This window comes from Balaenoptera ricei, chromosome 8 (genome assembly GCF_028023285.1).
Source record: "Balaenoptera ricei isolate mBalRic1 chromosome 8, mBalRic1.hap2, whole genome shotgun sequence".
NCBI classification, from domain to species: Eukaryota; Metazoa; Chordata; class Mammalia; order Artiodactyla; family Balaenopteridae; genus Balaenoptera; species Balaenoptera ricei.
The window spans coordinates 46,400,411-46,420,343 of NC_082646.1; the positions used below are offsets into that span (position 1 = coordinate 46,400,411).

The following is a 19,933-nucleotide window of genomic DNA, read 5'->3' on the forward strand; positions in this document are numbered from 1 at the left end:
AAGGTAATGTGAATAGCTCAGCTTGACCTAGAATATATTTTATGTGCAAAACTACATCAATATGATTATCTTCTCATGGAAAACTAAGTATAAATAATATTTTGTTTTAAAATGCTCTATCAGAGAGTAAATATTTACTCTGTTTTTTTCCTATCTCATGAGGGAGTTTGTTTAATAAACATAATTTCATGTAATATACTATATAATTTATTTATCTATATACAATAAAATTTCACATGAAAAGCATCAAGTAAAATGAAGGGGCATTATACATTGTTAAATATCATAATGAATAGTCAAACTAGCAGAGTATTATGTATACAAAAAATGGTAGAAGCCAAGTGAAGAATATACATATACTTGATTATACATAAAATATTTTTATAGTAGTATATTGCAGACTAATAACATTGATTGCCTTTGGGATGGAAATGGGTAGGAGGGAAACTTTTTATTGTATACCCCTTTGAACTTTGAACTGTGTAAATGTATTTCCTTTTCAAAATAAAAATATGAAAAACAAAACAAGGTGCAAATTCATCAGGAAGTCAATTACATATTATAAGGAAGGTAATGAAGAGTCCATATTCCCAGAAAATAATAAAATATAAAGCCAAGATTACAGTGCCCCCCACAAGGACAAGAAAATATCACACATCTATGGAGAACAGAGATTTTAGTCACTAAATTTCACTGGGATAATTAATCAGGGATATAATTTTCTTTAGGTCCCTCTTTCACTCTATAAATAAAAAATAAATTCTGTGCAAATTAAAAGGTTGAATATTTAAATTTCAAATCATAGAAATTTCAGAAAATATAATATTGGAAATGTCCTTGAAAGGATTTGATAGAGCATAGATGCTCAATAAATATCTATAAACAACACTGAATTTAAAAATCTATATTGTGTAGCATATTAAACTTTATTTGTTCATTTAGCAGAGACTTATTCTCTATAATGCTCAAGGTACTGTATTGTACTCACTAAGGAATACAAATATGTATAAGACATGGTCATTCTACCAAAGAGTTTATAAGTCAGAAAAAGATAGATATAAAACAGAGCATGATATATGATAGATAAAGTTCTGAAGGAGAAAAGAGAGCTTAATTCCCCTTGTAGGATCAGAAATAATTTTCGTGGAAATATGTTAATATAAATGTTTCAGACATTACATGAGATTTCTAAAAATCTTATATTTGTACTTGTATGGAAATATGTATGGAAATATGTTAATATAAATGTTTCAGACATTAAAAAAAAAAAAAAAAAGAAATAATTTTCGTTCTACAGGAGGTTTCACTTATCTGGATTTTTAAAGAATGAGTAAGATGTGGGCAGGGAAGATGGAGGTAAAGAGCATTCCAGGTACAATGTATGATGTAAACAGGCATGAAGGCTGAAGAGTCAAAGCAAAAGTAAGGTATGGTGATTAATCTGGCTGGGGTATAAGATGATTAGGATACCATAACAGAGAAGCTTGAAAAGTAGTGAGACTTTGCTTCTGAGAACATGCATTTTACCCTATTCATCCTGCTGAGTACAGCTAAATTCCCTGGACTATAAATATATGAAAAATAAACATGAGACTCTGAAAGGTGGAGAAAAGAAAATAAACCAGCTCAGGACCTCAGGGTACAAGAAATGAAAAAGTGGTGAGTTCCTTGGGTTTTCATGTGGGCTCTCATATCTCATACATAGAGCTGAAGAAGCTGGCAAACCAGAAAAGCCAAGTGGCACATATAAAACACGTTGCCCAACAAAAGCCTTGAGTATGAATACATACTTGAATAGTATACATATTCAAGTGCACCTAGGACAATTTTCAGGATAGACCATATATTAGGCTATAAAAAAACTCAATAAATTTAAAAGGCTGAAATCATATCATCTCTTTATTAATCATACAAACCTTTTACTAACCCAACTATAGTATAAAGAATTTAGTAAGCAAGGATTCTTCAATATATGCAAATCAAGCAATGTGATACACCATATTAACAAATTAAAGAATAAACACCATATGATCATCTCAATAGATGCAGAAAAAGCTTTTGACAAAATTCAACACCCATTTATGATAAAAACTCTCCAGAAAGTGGGCATAGAGGGAACCTACCTCAACATAATAAAGACCATATATGACAAACCCACAGCAAACATCATTCTCAATCGTGAAAAATTGAAAGCATTTCCTCTAAGATCAGGAGCAAGACAAGGATGTCCACTCTCACCACTATTATTCAACATAGTTTTGGAAGTCCGAGCCTTGGAAACCAGAAAGGAAAAAGAAATGAAAGGATACAAATTGGAAAAGAAGAAGTAAAACTGTCACTGTTTGCAGATGACATGATACTATACATAGAAAATCCTAAAGATGCCACCAGAAAACTACTAGAGCTAATCAATGAATTTGGTAAAGTTGCAGGATACAAAATTAATGCACAGAAATCTCTTGCATTCCTATACACTAACAATGAAAGATCAGAAATTAAGGAAACAATCCCATTTACCATTGCATCAAAAATAATAAAATATCTAGGAATAAACCTACCTAAGGAGGCAAACGACCGGTACTCAGAAGACTATACAACACTGATGAAAGAAATCAAAGATGACACAAACAGATGAGAGATATACCATGTTCTTAGATTAGAAGAATATATATTGTGAAAATGACTATACTACCCAAAGCAATCTACAGATTCATTGCAATCAATATCAAATTACCAATGGCATTTTTCAAAGAATTAGAACAAAAAATTTTACAGTTTGTATGAAAACACAAAAGACTCCGAATAGCCAAAGCAATCTTGAGAATGAAAAACAGAGCTGGAGGAATCAGGCTCCCTGACTTCAGACTATACTACAAAGCTACAGTAATCAAGACAGTAAGGTACTGGCTCAAAAACAGAAATATAGATGAATGGAACAGGATAAAAAGCCCAGAGATAAACCCATGTACCTATGTTCATCTAATCTATGACAAAGGAGGCAAGAATACACAATGGAGAAAAGACACTCTCTTCAATAAGTGGTGCTGGGAAAACTGGACAGCCACATGTAAGAGAATGAAATTAGAACACTCCTTAACACCATACACAAAAATAAACTCAAAATGAATTAAAGACCTAAATGTAAGACAGGATACTATAAAACTCTCAGAGGAAAACACAGGAAAAACATAAATCACAGTATCCACTTCCTAGAGTAATGAAAATAAAAACAAAAATAAACAAATGGGTCCTAATTGCACTTAAAAGCTTTTGCACAGCAAAGGAAATCATAAACAAGACGAAAAGACAACCCTCAGAATCGGAGAAAATATTTGCAAATGAAGCAACTGACAAAGGATTAATCTCCAAAATATACAAGCAGCTCATGCAGCTCAATATAAAAAACCAAACAACCCAATCCAAAAATGGGCAGAAGACCTAAATAGACATTTCTCCAAAGAAGATATACAGATTGCCAACAAACACATGAAAGGACGCTCAACATCACTAATCATTAGAGAAATGCAAATCAAAACTACAATGAGATATCACCTCACACTGGTCAGAATGGCCATCATCAAAAAGTCTACAAACGATAAATGCTGGAGAGGGTGTGGAGAAAAGGGAACCCTCTTGCACTGTTGCTGGGATTGTAAATTGATACAGCCACTATGGAGAACAGTACGGAGGTTCCTTAAAAAACTAAAAATAGAACTACCATATGACCCAGCAATCCCACTACTAGGCACATACCCTGAGAAAACCATAATTCAAAAAAACACATGCACCCCAATGTTTATTGCAGCACTGTTTACAACCACCAGGACATGGAAGCAACCTAAATGTCTATCATCAGATGAATGGATAAAGAAGATGTGGTACATATATACAATGGAATATTACTCAGCTATAAAAAGGAATGAAAATGGGTCATTTGTAGAGATGTGCATGGACCTAGAGTCTGTCATACAGAGTGAAGTAAGTCAGAAAGAGAAAAACAAATATCATATATTAATGCATATATGTGGAATCCAGAAAAATGGTACCAATGAACCCATTTGCAAGGCAGCAATGGAGAGGCTGACATAGAGAATGGATGGTGGACACATTGGGGGAAGGGGAGGATGGGATGAACTGGGAGATTAGGATTGACATATATACACTACCATGTGTAAAATAGACTGCTAGTGGGAACCTGCTGTACAGCACAGGGAGCTCAGCTCAGTGCTCTGTGATGACCTAGATGGGTGGGATGGGGGGATGGTGGAAGGGAGGTCCAAGAGGGAAGGGATATGGGGATATACATATACATATAGCTGATTCACTTTGCTGTACAGCAGAAACTAACACAACATTGTAAAGTAATTATACTCCAATAAAAAAAAAAAGAGAGAAAGGAAAAAAAGAAGACAGCAGTGTTCTAAGAATAGCCATGTATGGATGCTGACTGCCATCATCATTAATAAATGATTCTGCACTGAAGCTAAAGAATTAATTTGAGAGCGATTTATGATAATGTGTTGCTAGGCAATTAAACTTCTGAGGAAAAAAAATAACAGAAAAAAATTTGGAAAATTTGCAAATATATGAAAATTAAACAATTGACTCTAAATAAGCAATGGCTCATAGAAAAAAATCACAAGAGTAAATAGAAAATACTTTGAGATACATAAAAATGAAGACATAAGACACCAAAAGTTATGAGATGCAGTTAAAACAGTGTTTAGAGGGAAATATATAGCTGTAAACACCTATATTAAAAAACTAGGAAGCTATCAAATCAATAAACTAATCTTCCACCTAAAGAAATTCAACAATGGAAAGCAAGCTAAATTCATATCAAGCATAAGAAAGGCAATAATAAAGACTGGAGCAAAAATAACAAAATAGAAACTAGAAAAAAAAATAAAGAAAAATGAATGAAAGCAAAAGTTGGTTCTTTGAAAAGATCAACAAAATTGACAAATCATTAGCTAGACTGACCAAGAAAAAAAGGGGAGAAGACTGAAAATCAGGAACAAAAGAGGGAATACTACTATTGACTTTACAGAAATAAAAAGGATTATAAGGGAACACTATAAACAATTATATACCAACAAATTAACCTCAATGAAATGAATTCCTGAAAAGATATAAACTACCAAAACTGAAGAAAGAGAAAATGTAAGTAGGCTATAACAAGTAATCAAAACTTCTCAGAAAGAGAAGCCCATATGGCTTCACTGCTGAATGCTACCAATCAATAAAGAATAAACACCAATCCTTCACATGCTCTTTAGAAAAAACAGAAGGAACATTTCTAAAGTTACCCTATGCAACAAACATTACCATGATACCAAAACCAGATAAAGAAATCACAAGGAAACTAAAGATAAATATGAATATTGACACAAAAATCATTAATAAAATACTAGAAAACCAAATTCAATAGCATTTTGAAAGGATTATACACCATGACCAAGTGAGATTTATTCCATGAATGCAAGACTGATACTACATACAAAAATCAAAAAGTGTAATATACCACATTAACAGGCTAAAGAAAAACCACATGATCAGAATAATTGATGCAGAAAATAAACAACCACAGCAACAATAAAACACTGGGGAAAATTCAACATCCATTCATGATGAAAATTATCAGAAAACTAGAAATATTGAAAGAAAATACAAGACAAACCTGAAATATTTTCTGATGTCAGAATACAAGTGCTTATAAAAGGATTGGAAGACCTGTATTTTTTTTATATTGCTGGTAGGATGTAAAAGGATACAACCGCTATGGAAAAAGTTTGTCAGATTCTTAAAAAAGTAAACATGCTATTATCATATGACCCGGCAATTGCACTCCAGAGAAATGAAAACTTATGTTGACACACAAATCTGCACACGATTATCTGTAGCAGCTTTATTCATAATAGCTACAAACTAGTTGTCCTTCGAATGGTGAAACAAACTGTGATACCAAATACAATGGAACACTCCTCAGTATTAAAAAGAAAACAAACTATATATACGACAACTTGAACAAATCTCCAGAGAATTATGCTGAGTGAAGAAAAATCCCACAAGGGTATACATTTATATAACATTCTTAAAATGATGAAATTATAGAAATGGTGAACAGATTAGTAGTTGCTAGGAGTTAAGGTCAGAGGGTATGGATGGAGGGGGACAGGAAAGGAGTGGGTGTGGCTAAAAGGGTCACATGAGGGATCCTGGTAACGATGGAAATGTTTTGTGTCATGACTATAAAAAAATATATATCAATATTTTGGTTGTGATATTGTACTATACTTTGCAAGATGTTACCATTGGGGAAAGCTGGGTAAATGGCCTAGAGGGACTCTTTAGTACTACTTACAGATGCATGTGAGTCACAGTTATCTCAAAATCATGAGTTTAATTCTTAAAAATTAGGAACAAGCTAGATGGGCAGAAAATGATGTGCTAGAATTTCGTGGTTTGTCATGTAGCCTCTATTAAGCTGTGAGCTTCTATACTATATTTTGAGGGCCCTGAGAACAAAACCTATATATAAATCATACTTTTACCACAGTGCTTGACAAAAAGAAGCCATTCCATAAGTGTACCTTGAGTGGACAGGCTGTAGGAAGCCATTAAAGGTCTTCTGAGCAGAGACACAAGAATGAGACAGTGCCTTGACAAAAAGGTGCCTACTAAATGCTTGTGCTGTTGAATAGAGCATAAGTGATGCTCAACAAAGTTGTCTTTTACATCAGACATGAGTTTGGGTCCCAGATCTATCACATACTCTCTGAACTTTGATTTCTTTATTTGTAAAATTAGTTATCACAATACTAACTCATGTAGTTGTTTTATGGGTGAATTGATAAACAGTATGTAAATCATTTAGCAAAAAGTAAGTGCTAGAATATAATTAGCACTCTCTGCATGTTAGATGCTATTATCATTGTCTTTATTATTATTGTCGTTGCTGTCATTATAATCCTGGTAGTTACTCAGGGAGACAAAGAGAAACCATGTAACCACATTCCCTTCAGTACAAATGCAGAAAAGAAGAAGAAAGAACATACACACTGTTCCCCTTTTCTCCCACCTAGGTAAACACAATTTTCTTTTTTCTATAATTCACATTTCATCAACTTTTTATTAAAGTTCTCGGCATACCTGGGCCGTTATATAACTTTATGTCTCTCCTCTTCTTCTCATATACTTATTAAGAAACTTTCATTTTATGATACATCCAATTTGTAAAATACTGTCTATTCTAATTAATACATAATGTTACACTACTAACCATTTGTGGGAATATGAGAACTGACTATAATGGATACGTAGATATCACACTCCCTAGATAATTATGCAGAGGGAGTAAATACTCCCAATGAAATTCATAAACAAATTACATGTTCTTAAAATATTTTATGACTAAATTCCAGTCTGTAGAATGTTTCACTATACCTTAGAAGGTATGGATGGTGAAACAGAAACTATATTATTGCTTTTAGTATACACAGATCATCTCCTCCTTCCAAATACATTTTTAATACATTTCTGTACATCCAAAATTCATTTTTAATCATGGTGTTTTGAATGCAAAATATACTTCCATAGAATTTATGTTATTTAATGATGATTGCATTTACAAAATGACTTACTAGAGCTGACTTAAATACATTTGGTAATTTTTTTGATCAAATATTAATAATTCTACTACCCAGTTAGGGCATAGCCAAATTCAACTAGTTTACCAGAGCAGTCAAATGGTAGACATGGTTAAATAAACCTCACGTCCAATTCTGTATGATCCTTCCTTCTTTCCTTCCATGCACTCTTTTTCTAACTACAAAGATAATATGGGTTCACTTTTTTAAACTTATAATTTAGGGATTATTTTATATATATATATAATATTATATATATATATATATTTGAAATCTACTTTTTCCATTTAATAGTATAGAATAAGCATGTACCCACATTGTTAAATACTCTTGTACAACATATATTTTAATGGCTTCATGTACTGTCATAGACAGTAATATATTTAACTACTTATCAATTATTGAAGATTTGTGTTGTTTACAATTTTCCGCTATCACAAGTAAAGCTACAATCACGTTCATCTTTTAAATATAATGAATATTTAGACTTTATATTTACACAAACACATAGTCTGTGGTGCCCTCAAAAGTTGTGCCCCATCCTGAATCCTAACCCATGTGGTAAAGCTAAGAGCTCAAAAGAAAAAGAGACCAGGGCGCTTGCTCTTCCTTAATCTGCCCTTAAATTGGACAGACACCTCCAATTCTCTGATGACAGCCTCCTCACCTGTAAAAATGAGGGCACTGAACTAGGTCATAAAAAAGTTTTCTTATACATTCTAGAATAAAATGATTAAGAATATCTTAAACTCAAAGAAGAAAAGGGACTAACTGTCCAGATGCTTTGGTCTCCAGTGATTCTACTTTCAGAGAAGTCAGTGCTCTCTCCCCTCCTCAAGGATAATGGAGAAGAAGGGACATGCAGATGGGAGAAAGCGGGACAGGAAAGAGGAAAGAGCTCCAATGGCAGGTTAAACAATAACAACTTTGGAGAAGCTTCAGTAGTGAAAACAGAGGAAGAAGAGGAATGGATAAAGATGAAAATCAGTGGAAGATGCTTTCAAAGGGCATTATTCCAGGTCCACCAAGAAGTAGACAATAAGAGGTTTCAATAAGTAAGAGATTTATTAGGGGAAAGGCGTGTGAAGGAAATAGCAAGGGAGCTAAGAGAGTCTGAGAAAGCCATCAGACTGCAATGCTGGTCAGAAATGGGGTAAACAAGAAAGAGAAGAAAGAAGAGTGCTGGTGGCAGAATCCCTTGATAGCAAGGCTGTCAGAGAGTCCTGAGCCAGTCTCCCATCAGAGGAGTCCCATGCCTCCCAGTATTGGGCCTCATTTAATACCCTTGCTACATTTAGTTACTGACTGGGAGCATCTATGGGAAGCATGGCCTTGACACAAACAGGGTAATGGATTTCAAAACACAGTGGAGCACCTTATCAATTACACTCCCCACAGCTGATGATCTGAAAGACTCACTTTCATGGCTGTCACACACTGGATACCAGTATTTAAAGCAAATCCCAGGTTAGAACCATTGTTCTATAAAATGGTGATAAAATTGTATGCTTATTTAATTTTCCACCAACACACAAAAGAATGGATACTATCTGATTCGACTTATATCAAGTTCAAAACCAAACTAATCAATGATGATAGATATCAGAAAGTGGTTGCTTCTAGGGGGGTGTGGTAAAAATTGCGCACAGAAAACTTCAGTATCAAATAATGGAGATAAAAGCATGAAAGTTGAAGATGGCCAGTAAAGAGAATTACCCCAATAGCCATCTGTTTGTTTCTTACAAACTTACTGTAGGAGCTTCTGTGCATCATAGTATCCAATTGGATGAACAGGAATATTTGGAAGACCGACAGCCTCTGCGATTTCACGTCTATAAGCATATTCTGAAAAAAAGTTGAACATACTTCTAATAAAAATGGAATCCCTTTCAAAATGTTCTCTGTAAATCACATTAAACACATTCTTAAATTGCATCTACTAGAACTGTTACAATTAAAAAGACAGAGCTTCAAATTGTTAGCGAAAATGTGGAGCAACTGAAACTCTCATACAATCTTGTAAGAGTGTATAATTAGAGAGTCACTTTAAATAACTTCTTTGAAAAGTAATGTTATACAGAATTATGCCCTATGGCAGAACAATTACACTCCTAGTTACTTACCCAAGAAAGATGGAAACATATGTCCACAAAAAGACCTGCACAAAATTGCTCATAGCAGCTGAATCTAGGTAGCCCATATGGGACACACACAGTCCAGCTGTTTGTAAACAGGAGAATGAATAAGCAATTTGTAGAACAGTCCCATAATAGAATTCTACTCAGCAATTAAAGGGAAGAAACTATTAACACACACAGCAACATGACTAACCTCTAATCGTTGTACTGAGTGAGAGCAGCAAGGCAAATGATAAGGAAAGATCATAAATTTTTCTATGACTGGAAAATCAAACTAAGAAAGAAAAAAATAATATGCCCACTTTGTGGCAGGCCTTTCCCAATGTGCAATGTGCATCTGTATTGTACATTAACCAGACCTCCTCAAACAGGAGGATGTAATCAACCTTTAAGAAAAATGGTCACTTTATTCAGACACCAGCATTGTAATTTTAAGGTTATTTTAATTTCTTTTTCATCCCATACAGGGAGTTGTATTGACCAAAACATCTTTGATCAACTTTATGTAGAATGCTAACCTGTCAATATAACACATAAATTCTTTGTCTCAGAAATGTATAAAATTGCATCTCTAACTCCTGACCAATAGAACAGTTCTCAGAGCTTCTGCAAATCTGTCCCCTGGGTTATAATCCTCAGTGTGACTCAAATAAAATTCTCTTTTCTTTCTTCTTAGCTTGACTGTTATTTGATTTTCCACCAACACACAAAAGAATAGTTACTATCTGATTCCATTTATATGAAGTTGAAAACCAAACTAATCAATGATGACAGATATCAGAAAGTGGTTGCTTCTAGGGGGATATGGTAAAAATTGACCAGAAAGGGGCAACAGAGAACTTTCTGGAGTCATAGAAATGTCCTATATCTTATTTTGAGTGATACAGATACATGCAATTTAAAAAATTTATTAAATTAACTCAAGACCTGGGCATTTTGTTACATGTAAACTCTACCTCAAAATAAAAACACATTTTCTGTCATTTCTTCAGATTTAAGAAAAATAAGAGCTATTTTTCCATTTTTTTCTTCAAAATTTTGAATTATAAGAGCTTTAGGTAACTGCAAAAGCTATTCTTTTTATAGTAAAATGACATAATAATATGTTGCATGGGATTTGTTTTAAAATTCTTTAGGGTAATAATGCAAAAAGGGAAGATGAAGAGATAAAATAAGATTGACAAAGTGGTGATAATTTTCTCTATTTTTTTGTATGTTAGAACTATTCCATAATAAAAAGTAAAATTAAAAGGAAAAGAAAAAAAATAGGGTACAAAAGGGAATTCAACAAATGCAAGCCTCACAGGGATAACATGATTTTTCTTTCTACAATGTCATCTTTTAAATTTGAGGATAATAAACAGAAATAGTCCAGTTAATCTTATTTTATGTTCACAATTTTAACTTTATATAACCAACAGAGCTGGGGAGAAGTTGCACTTTTCAAAACTTGGGAATAAAAAGGCTAAGTAAGTAAAGTTCAGGTAGACTTATGTGATTTTATTATAGGATAATATGTATTGCTTAAAAAAAATCTATGATAATGTACTATATTCCAAGACGATTTACGAAGCCAAAATGCATAAACTTTAAAGGAGTTTACAATTTGATAGAAAATCCAGATGAAATATAAATATGGAAATGCCATGGATACTTTGGTAACCTATTTTATCCAAGGTACACACCTTAGTTTTAAACCACACAAATTAAATGATCACAGATTTTTGTAAATGTCATCAACTAGCTGAGTACATTCAAAATAAATTAGCTCCCTTTGTTAATGACCTATTGTTTTACAGCAGAGCATTTCAGCATAAGACAAACATGTGGGCTGGAGCCAGACCATCTGAATTTGAATCCCCACTCCTCATTTAGTGGTGTGATGGTCTAGGGCAGAGATTGCTTACTTCTAGTCTCGCTTCCCTCCTCTGTCAAGTAGAGATAATAACACAACAAAGCTTATAGGGTTGTTAATGCATGTAAAGAGCTAGCATTTAGGAAATACTCCTTGAAAGTGATCACTATTGTCTTTATACAGCAATGATACAATAAGCATTTTCTAGGCTCTAAATTCTAAATGTCATTTCAGGGATTTATAGAACTTCTTTTGTTCTACTATCCCTTATCTACAACTAGAAATTTAAAAAACTGTGAAATCCATTAATTGGGGGGAATTTACTTGTCAGCAAAACATGATCTGATGTAAACTAATTTGGAAGCAAGATCTGACTTGAGTAGACAGACTATTTATATTACTCACATTCCTCTGCTTAATATGATTATTCATACATTTTACTGCATAAATATTTACATGCTTGCTTCCCATTTTAGGCTCCAGCCTCCTATGTGAATGTTATGCAAGAAATGGTATATGCACCATATTACTTTTAAATATCTGAAAATGTCTGCATTTCAAAACCTATCAGACCCAAGGATTCCAAAGAAGGGATAAGGGACCTGAACCAACAATTTTCTGAGTTCAAAATCCTTTATTCTTAGATACAAAGAGAACAAGAAAAAGACATACTTTATCCATGTGTCAAAGGAAATCCTTTGGTAAAATCACTTTACAATGTTAAGGTTTTTGTGATGATTAAGGCCTGGCCACTCACCATTTGCTGGGTAGCCAGGTGTGAGAGGGTCCCCTGCACCATTAAGATTTAAGATATTTCCACGCTGAACACCACCTCCAGGAAGATTCCAACCAGCTGGATAGGACTCCACCCCGGGAGCAAAGTAATCAGCAGGATCTGAGTACAAAATGATCCCTTTGGCCCCAGCCAGCTGGGCATTTTTAACCTGGAAAAGACAGTCTTTCTTATTTTAGGTTGGTTACTCAAAATTACTCTTAAATAAGTAGCTAAACCTCATCTTCAATCTTTTATCCTTAGACTTACAACAAGGGACATCTCACAGAGAGTTGGCTTTTTCTTTTTCCTACTGCAAGCTCTAAAAATGAGTTTCCAGGGCTGAATCAGCCATCAGAGCAGCAGATTTTAAAAATGTACACATAGGGCTTCCCTGGTGGCGCAGTGGTTGAGAGTCTGCCTGCCAATGCAGGGGACACGGGTTCGAGCCCTGGTCTGGGGAGATCCCACATGCCGCAGAGCAACTGGGCCCGTGCGCCACAATTACTGAGCCTGCGCGTCTGGAGCCTGTGCTCCGCAACAAGAGAGGCCGCGATAGTGAGAGGCCCGCGCACCGCGATGAAGAGTGGCCCCCGCTCGCCGCAACTAGAGAAAGCCCTCGCACAGAAACGGGGACCCAACACAGCCAAAAATAAAAATAAATTAATCTTTTTAAAAAAATGTACATATTAGTGGTAGTGAGTATGTGCTATTTCCTTCCTCTAGTCTAGAAGCACAATAAGCAAGTAGACTCCACAGACTAGATTCCCATTTCTTCTATGGTTGAGAGGGAATATTTCTGAAATTTAGCTTCCCACAAAAGAAGAAAAAATATTAGCAAATCAAGCCAAATTAAGTGATAGTAACTTTCAAAACTGCTGTGTATAAATTGGTTTCTCTCATTACCTATAACAAGAATTAATACTAAAATTTAATTTAGTAAATATTTTCAAAGGTAACATTTAAAACAAAGATACTGAAGGTTAACAACAAATCAAATGCATGCTTCTTTGTAGACCACAGGCATAATGTGTAGGTAAGGAAAAAACCTGCTCTGTTTCCCTGAACTTCTACACTGGCCGAATTCCAATGACCCAGTTTAAAACCACTGTCTATAAGCTAGAAAATGTATCCTCCCTATTAGGTGGGCTGGTACAGAGTATGAGAAGATCACAGTCCTCTAAAAGTTTTAAGGATGTGGTTCTACCCATGTAAGATACAATATAACTTTTTATTTTTGTGGAAAAGAAAAAAAAGATTATTTTTTACCTTATTTCCTCTGAAAATTTTCCCATATCTGGCAATCAGAATCTTCCCAGAGCAATTAATTTTCATGTCCCGCTCTAGCTTAAAGAAGTCTTCAGTTCGTGCGTAGTTAACATAGACTAGGTCACCCTGTTGAGATCACGGATGACTTAGTACAAGAAAGATTTAATAAAAGAGGTTTTTCTGCGTGAAGACTGTTTCACATCTTTGAAAGAGGTAAGAGACAAGAGTATGCAAGAGGGTCAGAAAAGCATGAGCCTCAGGTAAGAGATTCAACAGAGAAATGAACTTGAATTGAGAAGGCAATTACCTGGGTAGAGACTTATGAATTAACTATTAAGTTTTGTTTATGTCGATGTCTCCTGTAAAGTGACCATAAAACTATAGAAGCGTTCGCCAGAAAAATGCACGTAAATATACACACTGCAATTTGGAAGGGGCCAGATACCCTAGGTGAAAAAGCCCTAGATGAGAGCTGTATTCTCTTTGAAGTATATTCACAATGGGTCTTCACACCACCAGGTAAATAAGAAATGTCAGGTAATACTGCTTTACTGGTCTGGCTTCAGGATTACGTGCGAGTATTCTAACATCTCGGAGTATCAACATTATCATTTGTAAAATGGCCTGTTAGATTAGATCAGTGTTCTTCACACATTTTTTTTGCTCACCTACTCCCTAGATTATTTTTGAAGAGAAATGTATCCCTCCTTTATTTTTTATTATTATTTTTTGGATTTTTTTTAAACATCTTTATTGGAGTATAATTGCTTTACAATGGTGTGTTAGTTTCTGCTGTATAACAAAGCGAATCAGCTGTACGTATACATATATCCCCATATCCCCTCCCTCTTGCGTCTCCCTCCCACCGTCCCTATCCCACCCCTCTAGGTGGTCACAAAGCACTGAGCTGATCTCCCTGTGCTATGCGGCTGCTTCCCACTAGCCATCTATTTTACATTTGGTAGTGTATATATGTCCATGCCACTCTCTCACTTCGTCCTAGGTTACCCTTCCTCCTCCCCGTGTCCTCAAGTCCATTCTCTACATCTGTGTCTTTATTCCTGTCCTACCCCTAGGTTCTTCAGAACCACTTTTTAAAAAATTTTTAGATTCCATATATATGTGCTAGCATACAGTATTTGTTTTTCTCTTTCTGACTTACTTCACTCTGTATGACAGACTCTAGGTCCATCCACCTCACTACAAATAACTCAATTTCGTTTCTTTTTATGGCTAATATTCCATTGTGTATATGTGCCACATCTTCTTTACCTATTCATCTGCTGATGGACACTTAGTTTTCTTCCATGTCCTGGCTATTATAAACAGTGCTGCAGTAAACATTGTGATACATGTCTATTTTTGAATTATGGTTTTCTCAGGGTATATGCCCAGTAGTGGGATTGCTGGGTCGTATGTATGGTAGTTCTTTTTTAATTTTTTAAGGAACCTCCATACTGTTCTCCATAGTGGCTGTATCAATTTACAATCCCAGCAACAGTGCAAGAGGGTTCCCTTTTCCCCACACCCTCTCCAGCATTTATTGTTTGTAGACTTTTTGATGATGGCCATTCTGACCAGTATGAGGTGATACCAAATTGTAGTTTTGATTTGCATTTCTCTAATGATTAGTGATGTTGAGCATTCTTTCATGTGTTTGTTGGCAATCTGTATATCTTCTTTGGAGAAATGTCTGTTTAGGTCTTCTGCCCATTTTTGGATTGGGTTGCTTGATTTTTGATATTGAGCTGCATGAGCTGCTTGTAAATTTTGGAGATTAATCCTTTGTCAGTTGCTTCACTTGCAAATATTTTCTCCCATTCTGAGGGTTGTCTTTTGGTCTTGTTTATGGTCTCCTTTGCTGTGCAAAAGCTTTTAAGTTTCATTAGGTCCCATTTGTTTATTTGTGTTTTTATTTCCATTTCTCTAGGAGGTGGGTCAAAAGGGATCTTGCTGTGATTTATGTCAGAGTGTTCTGCCTATGTTTTCCTCTAAGAGTTTTATAGTGTCTGGCCTTACATTTAGGTCTTTAATCCATTTTGAGTTTATTTTTGTGTATGGTGTTAGGGAGTGTTCTAATTTCATTCTTTTACATGTAGCTGTCCAGTTTTCCCAGCACCACTTATTGAAGAGGGTGTCTTTTCTCCACTGTATATTCTTGCCTCCTTTATCAAAGATAAGGTGTCCATATGTGCGTGGGTTTATCTCTGGGCTTTCTATCCTGTTCCATTGATATGTATTTCTGTTTTTGACACACAGGATTCTTGGTGGCTGTAGTAGCAGCCTTAGCATTTCATGCCCGTCTCTGGTGTCCTAGGCTTGTGCCCGTCTCTGGAGCTCATTTAGGCGGTGCTCTGAATCCCCTCTCCTCGCACACCCTGAGGTCTTTTGACCCTTAGGCAGTTCCAGACTTTTTCCTGGACTACCTCCTGGCTAGCTGTGGTGCGCTAACCCCTTCAGGCTGTGTTCACGCCGACAACCCCAGTCTTCTCCCTGGGGTCCGACCGAAGCCCGAGCCTCAGCTCCCAGCCCCGCCCGCCCCGGCGGGGGAGCAGACAAGCCTCTCGGGCCGGTGAGTGCTACTCGGCACCGATCCTCCGTGCAGGAATCTCTCCGCTTTGCCCTCCGCACCCCTGTGGCTGCGCTCTCCTCCGTGGCTCCGAAGCTTCCCCCCTCCGCCACCCGCAGTCTCCGCCTGAGAAGGGGCTCCTAGTGTGTGGACACCTTTCCTCCTTCACGGCTCCCTCCCACTGGTGCAGGTCCCGTCCCTATTCTTTTGTCTCTCTTTTTCCTTTTTTCTTTTGCCCTACCCAGGTACGTGGGGAGTTTCTTGCCTTTTGGGAGGTCTGACGTCTTCTGCCAGCGTTCTGTAGGTGTTCTGTAGGAGTTGTTCCACATGTAGATGTATTTCTGATGTATTTGTGAGGAGGAAGGTGATCTCCACATCTTACTCCTCCACCATCTTGAAGGTACTCCCCCCTCCTTTATTTTTAAGTTGACATCTGAAATTTTTTGTCATGTCTTTAAGTTGTGGCGAACCATGCAATTTCCAGCACATTATAAATATTAACACTTTTAGAAGCAGTTTTACCTCACTTTTTATTTATATCCAAAGGAATTTAAATATTGTAATGATTTATTATTCAATATCATCCATTTTAAAACCACACTCTTCAGTCAGAATTTTATCATCACTTTTTCTCCTTGAACTTATATTTGCCCCTTTCCCTAAAGCATTTTACTCTAAAGTAAAATGTATTCGTGCTGGACACCAGGGCGTTGGTGTCCAGATTCCCCTTCACTGAAGATGTTCTTGCTCCAGCTGCAGGGAAGGCTCTCTGCAGTCAGCCTTAAAGAGTCAGCCCCTTGCTCACGATCAGCTACCGACAGCCACCTTGATCAAGGTCATGCCCCTTCTTAGGATGCACATATTCAATGACTGATCGATGTGGGAATATGAATACCTGGACATCTTTGTCCAGCCCAGGACAATCCTGAAAGGCTATTCTGACTCCAGAGCTGCCCATTGGGTCAGCTGAGGCTGTCCTTGAGCTGGCACTGAGGTGCAACTTCTCCCTCTGCCTATTCCAGCTTCCTTCTCCTCCCTGCCACAGATATTGATCCCAAGAGAACACTCCTTAATTACCACCTAGCATGCTAAATTCCATTTCAGTTTCTGTTACCTAGAATCTGGGTATGTTTGCAAGTCTTTTATTAATCACTGCCAAACTTGCCTTGATTAAGAATGTGTGTGTGTGTGTGTGTGTGTGTGTGTGTGTATAGTGCTTAAAAATATTTATTTCCTATGACAAGCTGTACATGTTAAGAAAATTCTTCAAGAGTAATTTACTATTATAATTATTAGTAGTATCAATTGAGTCTAACAGCATCATTACAAACTTTTATAAATAATATCTAAGCATAAAATTTTACTTGAAATACAACTTCTGGTGCTATAGGATGTTAAAACATTAGGTCATGGATCTATGGATGAATAAATTATTTCCAGAATGAGTCAGGACTCACTCTCAGTTCTATTTACATTTCTTGTTTTTATACAAGTTCTGAGAAACCTTGGGATGGGGATGAAAAAAATTGGAATTTTCCCTATATTATTTAAACTCTTTCCAAGTTACAACTCCTAAATCTCACACTGATCTATTATCCAAGTTAATTCTAATGATACCAGCTGGAAACTCAATTAGGCTCATCTTTAATTTTGTTCAACTATAAACCATTTGACTTGCCAAATCTTTGTTACCCAGCTATTAGAATCTTTCACTATTGTCTCTTTGTTTGGAGCCCCAGAGATTTTTTTACTACTCAGAGATATTCTTCATCTTGTTTTAGGATGAATGAGTGATGTCTCTCATTCATAAAATAAGAGAAAAATAACTGTAAATAAGGAGGTGAAGACAGAGTACCAGCGGGACCTCACCACGGGCTAGTTATCAATTCCATGAAAGAGTCCACTGAGAAATTGATGGTGCAACTGATTTATTTAAAACCATCCTATGTCTGCCTTTGGAAAGTCTTCATATACCCTAGAGTTTGAAGTCCCTGTCCTACACGATTTCTAATATCCTATCATTTTATTTTGGTTATTGTTTTCCTCTTTAACTATATCTCATAACATGTGCACAACAAATTTATAACATATTGACATAAGGTTGTTTCCAAGCTGATTGTAGGATTCATTCCACAAACTTGTTGAGGGCATATCATTCTAGGAATTAGGGATACAGCAAATCCCTGTCCTTGAAGAAACTTACATTCATGTGGAAAGCAGAGAGATAAGATAATAAACAATAAAATTAATAACTAAGTAAATTGTATATTATATTAAAAGGTGATGAGTTCTGTAGAAAAATTCAAAAAAAAAGTTTAAATACAGTAGGCAAACAGGGAACTTGTACTGTATTCAGTTGGGTGCAATTTTCAAAAAAGGGAGAAAGTCTGTTGAGAAGGTGACATCTGAATCTTTGCTTCAGTAAAAGGATTAGTTTTAGCTATTACTTTTCCTCCTAAGACCAATGCAATATTAATGCACTATTGATGATAGCACTGTATGTCTGATTTATAACTGTTAGTCTTCTCTGGAGCTCACTCTTATCCTACTGTGAATACAAAGCCATTAACCAATTTGGTTTCAGTGAATTTTGTTTTACTGTAAATGTTCTACTTGAAATTTATTCATATTTAATATCACCAACTTTGAGAAGACTAACTACTTCTTTAAATGTCTGTAAATTGTGGCTATCTTTTAATAAATCTGCACTCCTCACAAAGCAAATTATGATGGAGAAGGGATTGGAGAAGATATTAGTTTGAAAATGACAGTAAACTTTGAAAATGAAAACACGTGTGGACAGATAGGCCCTCTCGGCACTTCACAAATGCAAGTTGTCACTGCTAGTTAGAAAAAAATCTTTGTTTTCAGACAATGACCTTCTTGTAAAATTTACACTGTACCATTGTTCTATAACTGGGAATAAATACAATATTGCACTGTTAGCCTACAATTTTCCATTTCTTTTAAGCTTCCATCTTCCTGAGCTTGTTAATAGAGACAGAATTGGGACGTGAGACCAGTGGTTCTCAAACCATGGTTCTTGAACCAACAGAATCAACAATATCTAGGAACTTGCTGGAAACAAACTCTCAGGCTTCACCCAAGACCTACTGAAACTCAGGCGATGGGAATCAGAATCTGTGTTTTATATGATTGTTTATTATTTCCTTTCTTGTGCAAAAGCTTTTAAGTTTCATTAGGTCCCATTTGTTTATTTTTGTCTTTATATCCATTTCTCTAGGACGTGGGTGAAAAAGGGTCTTGCTGTGATTTATGTCATAGAGTGTTCTGCCTATGTAAGGTGCAAGAGGGAGGGGATATGGGGATATATGTATACATATAGCTGATTCACTTTATTATACAGCAGAAACTAACACAACCTTGTAAAGCAATTATACTTCAATAAAGATGTTAAAAAAAAATAATGAATGAGGAAATTAATAAAGACCCAAAGTGTGAAAACATAAAGAGAACACTGGACAATATCACAATTAAAGAATCCTTTTCAGTAAAAAGCAACATAAATAACATGAACAAATATGGGTGAAAAATTAGGAGAAGCTGTTTGCAATATCTAAACCAATATGAGATGAATAACTAAAATATTTAAGAAACCCCTGAAGTTAATAAGAAAAAGGCCAGAAACTCAACAGGAAAAGAAAGCTATAATTAATCATT

General features: G+C 35.7%; 1 protein-coding gene across 4 annotated transcripts in view; it reads right to left on the minus strand.

Moving 5' to 3' along the window:
• Positions 1-19,933, minus strand: part of LOC132370501 (glutamate carboxypeptidase 2) — a 58,537-nt gene that overhangs the window by 23,661 nt on the left and 14,943 nt on the right. For all 4 annotated transcript variants that reach the window (XM_059930606.1, XM_059930605.1, XM_059930608.1 and 1 more), the window contains exons 5-7: positions 13,684-13,809; positions 12,400-12,586; positions 9,401-9,494 (exon numbers count right to left, since the gene is read on the minus strand). In XM_059930606.1, the coding sequence (XP_059786589.1) occupies positions 9,401-9,494; positions 12,400-12,586; positions 13,684-13,809 (407 nt within the window). The remainder of the gene's footprint in view (positions 1-9,400; positions 9,495-12,399; positions 12,587-13,683; positions 13,810-19,933) is intronic.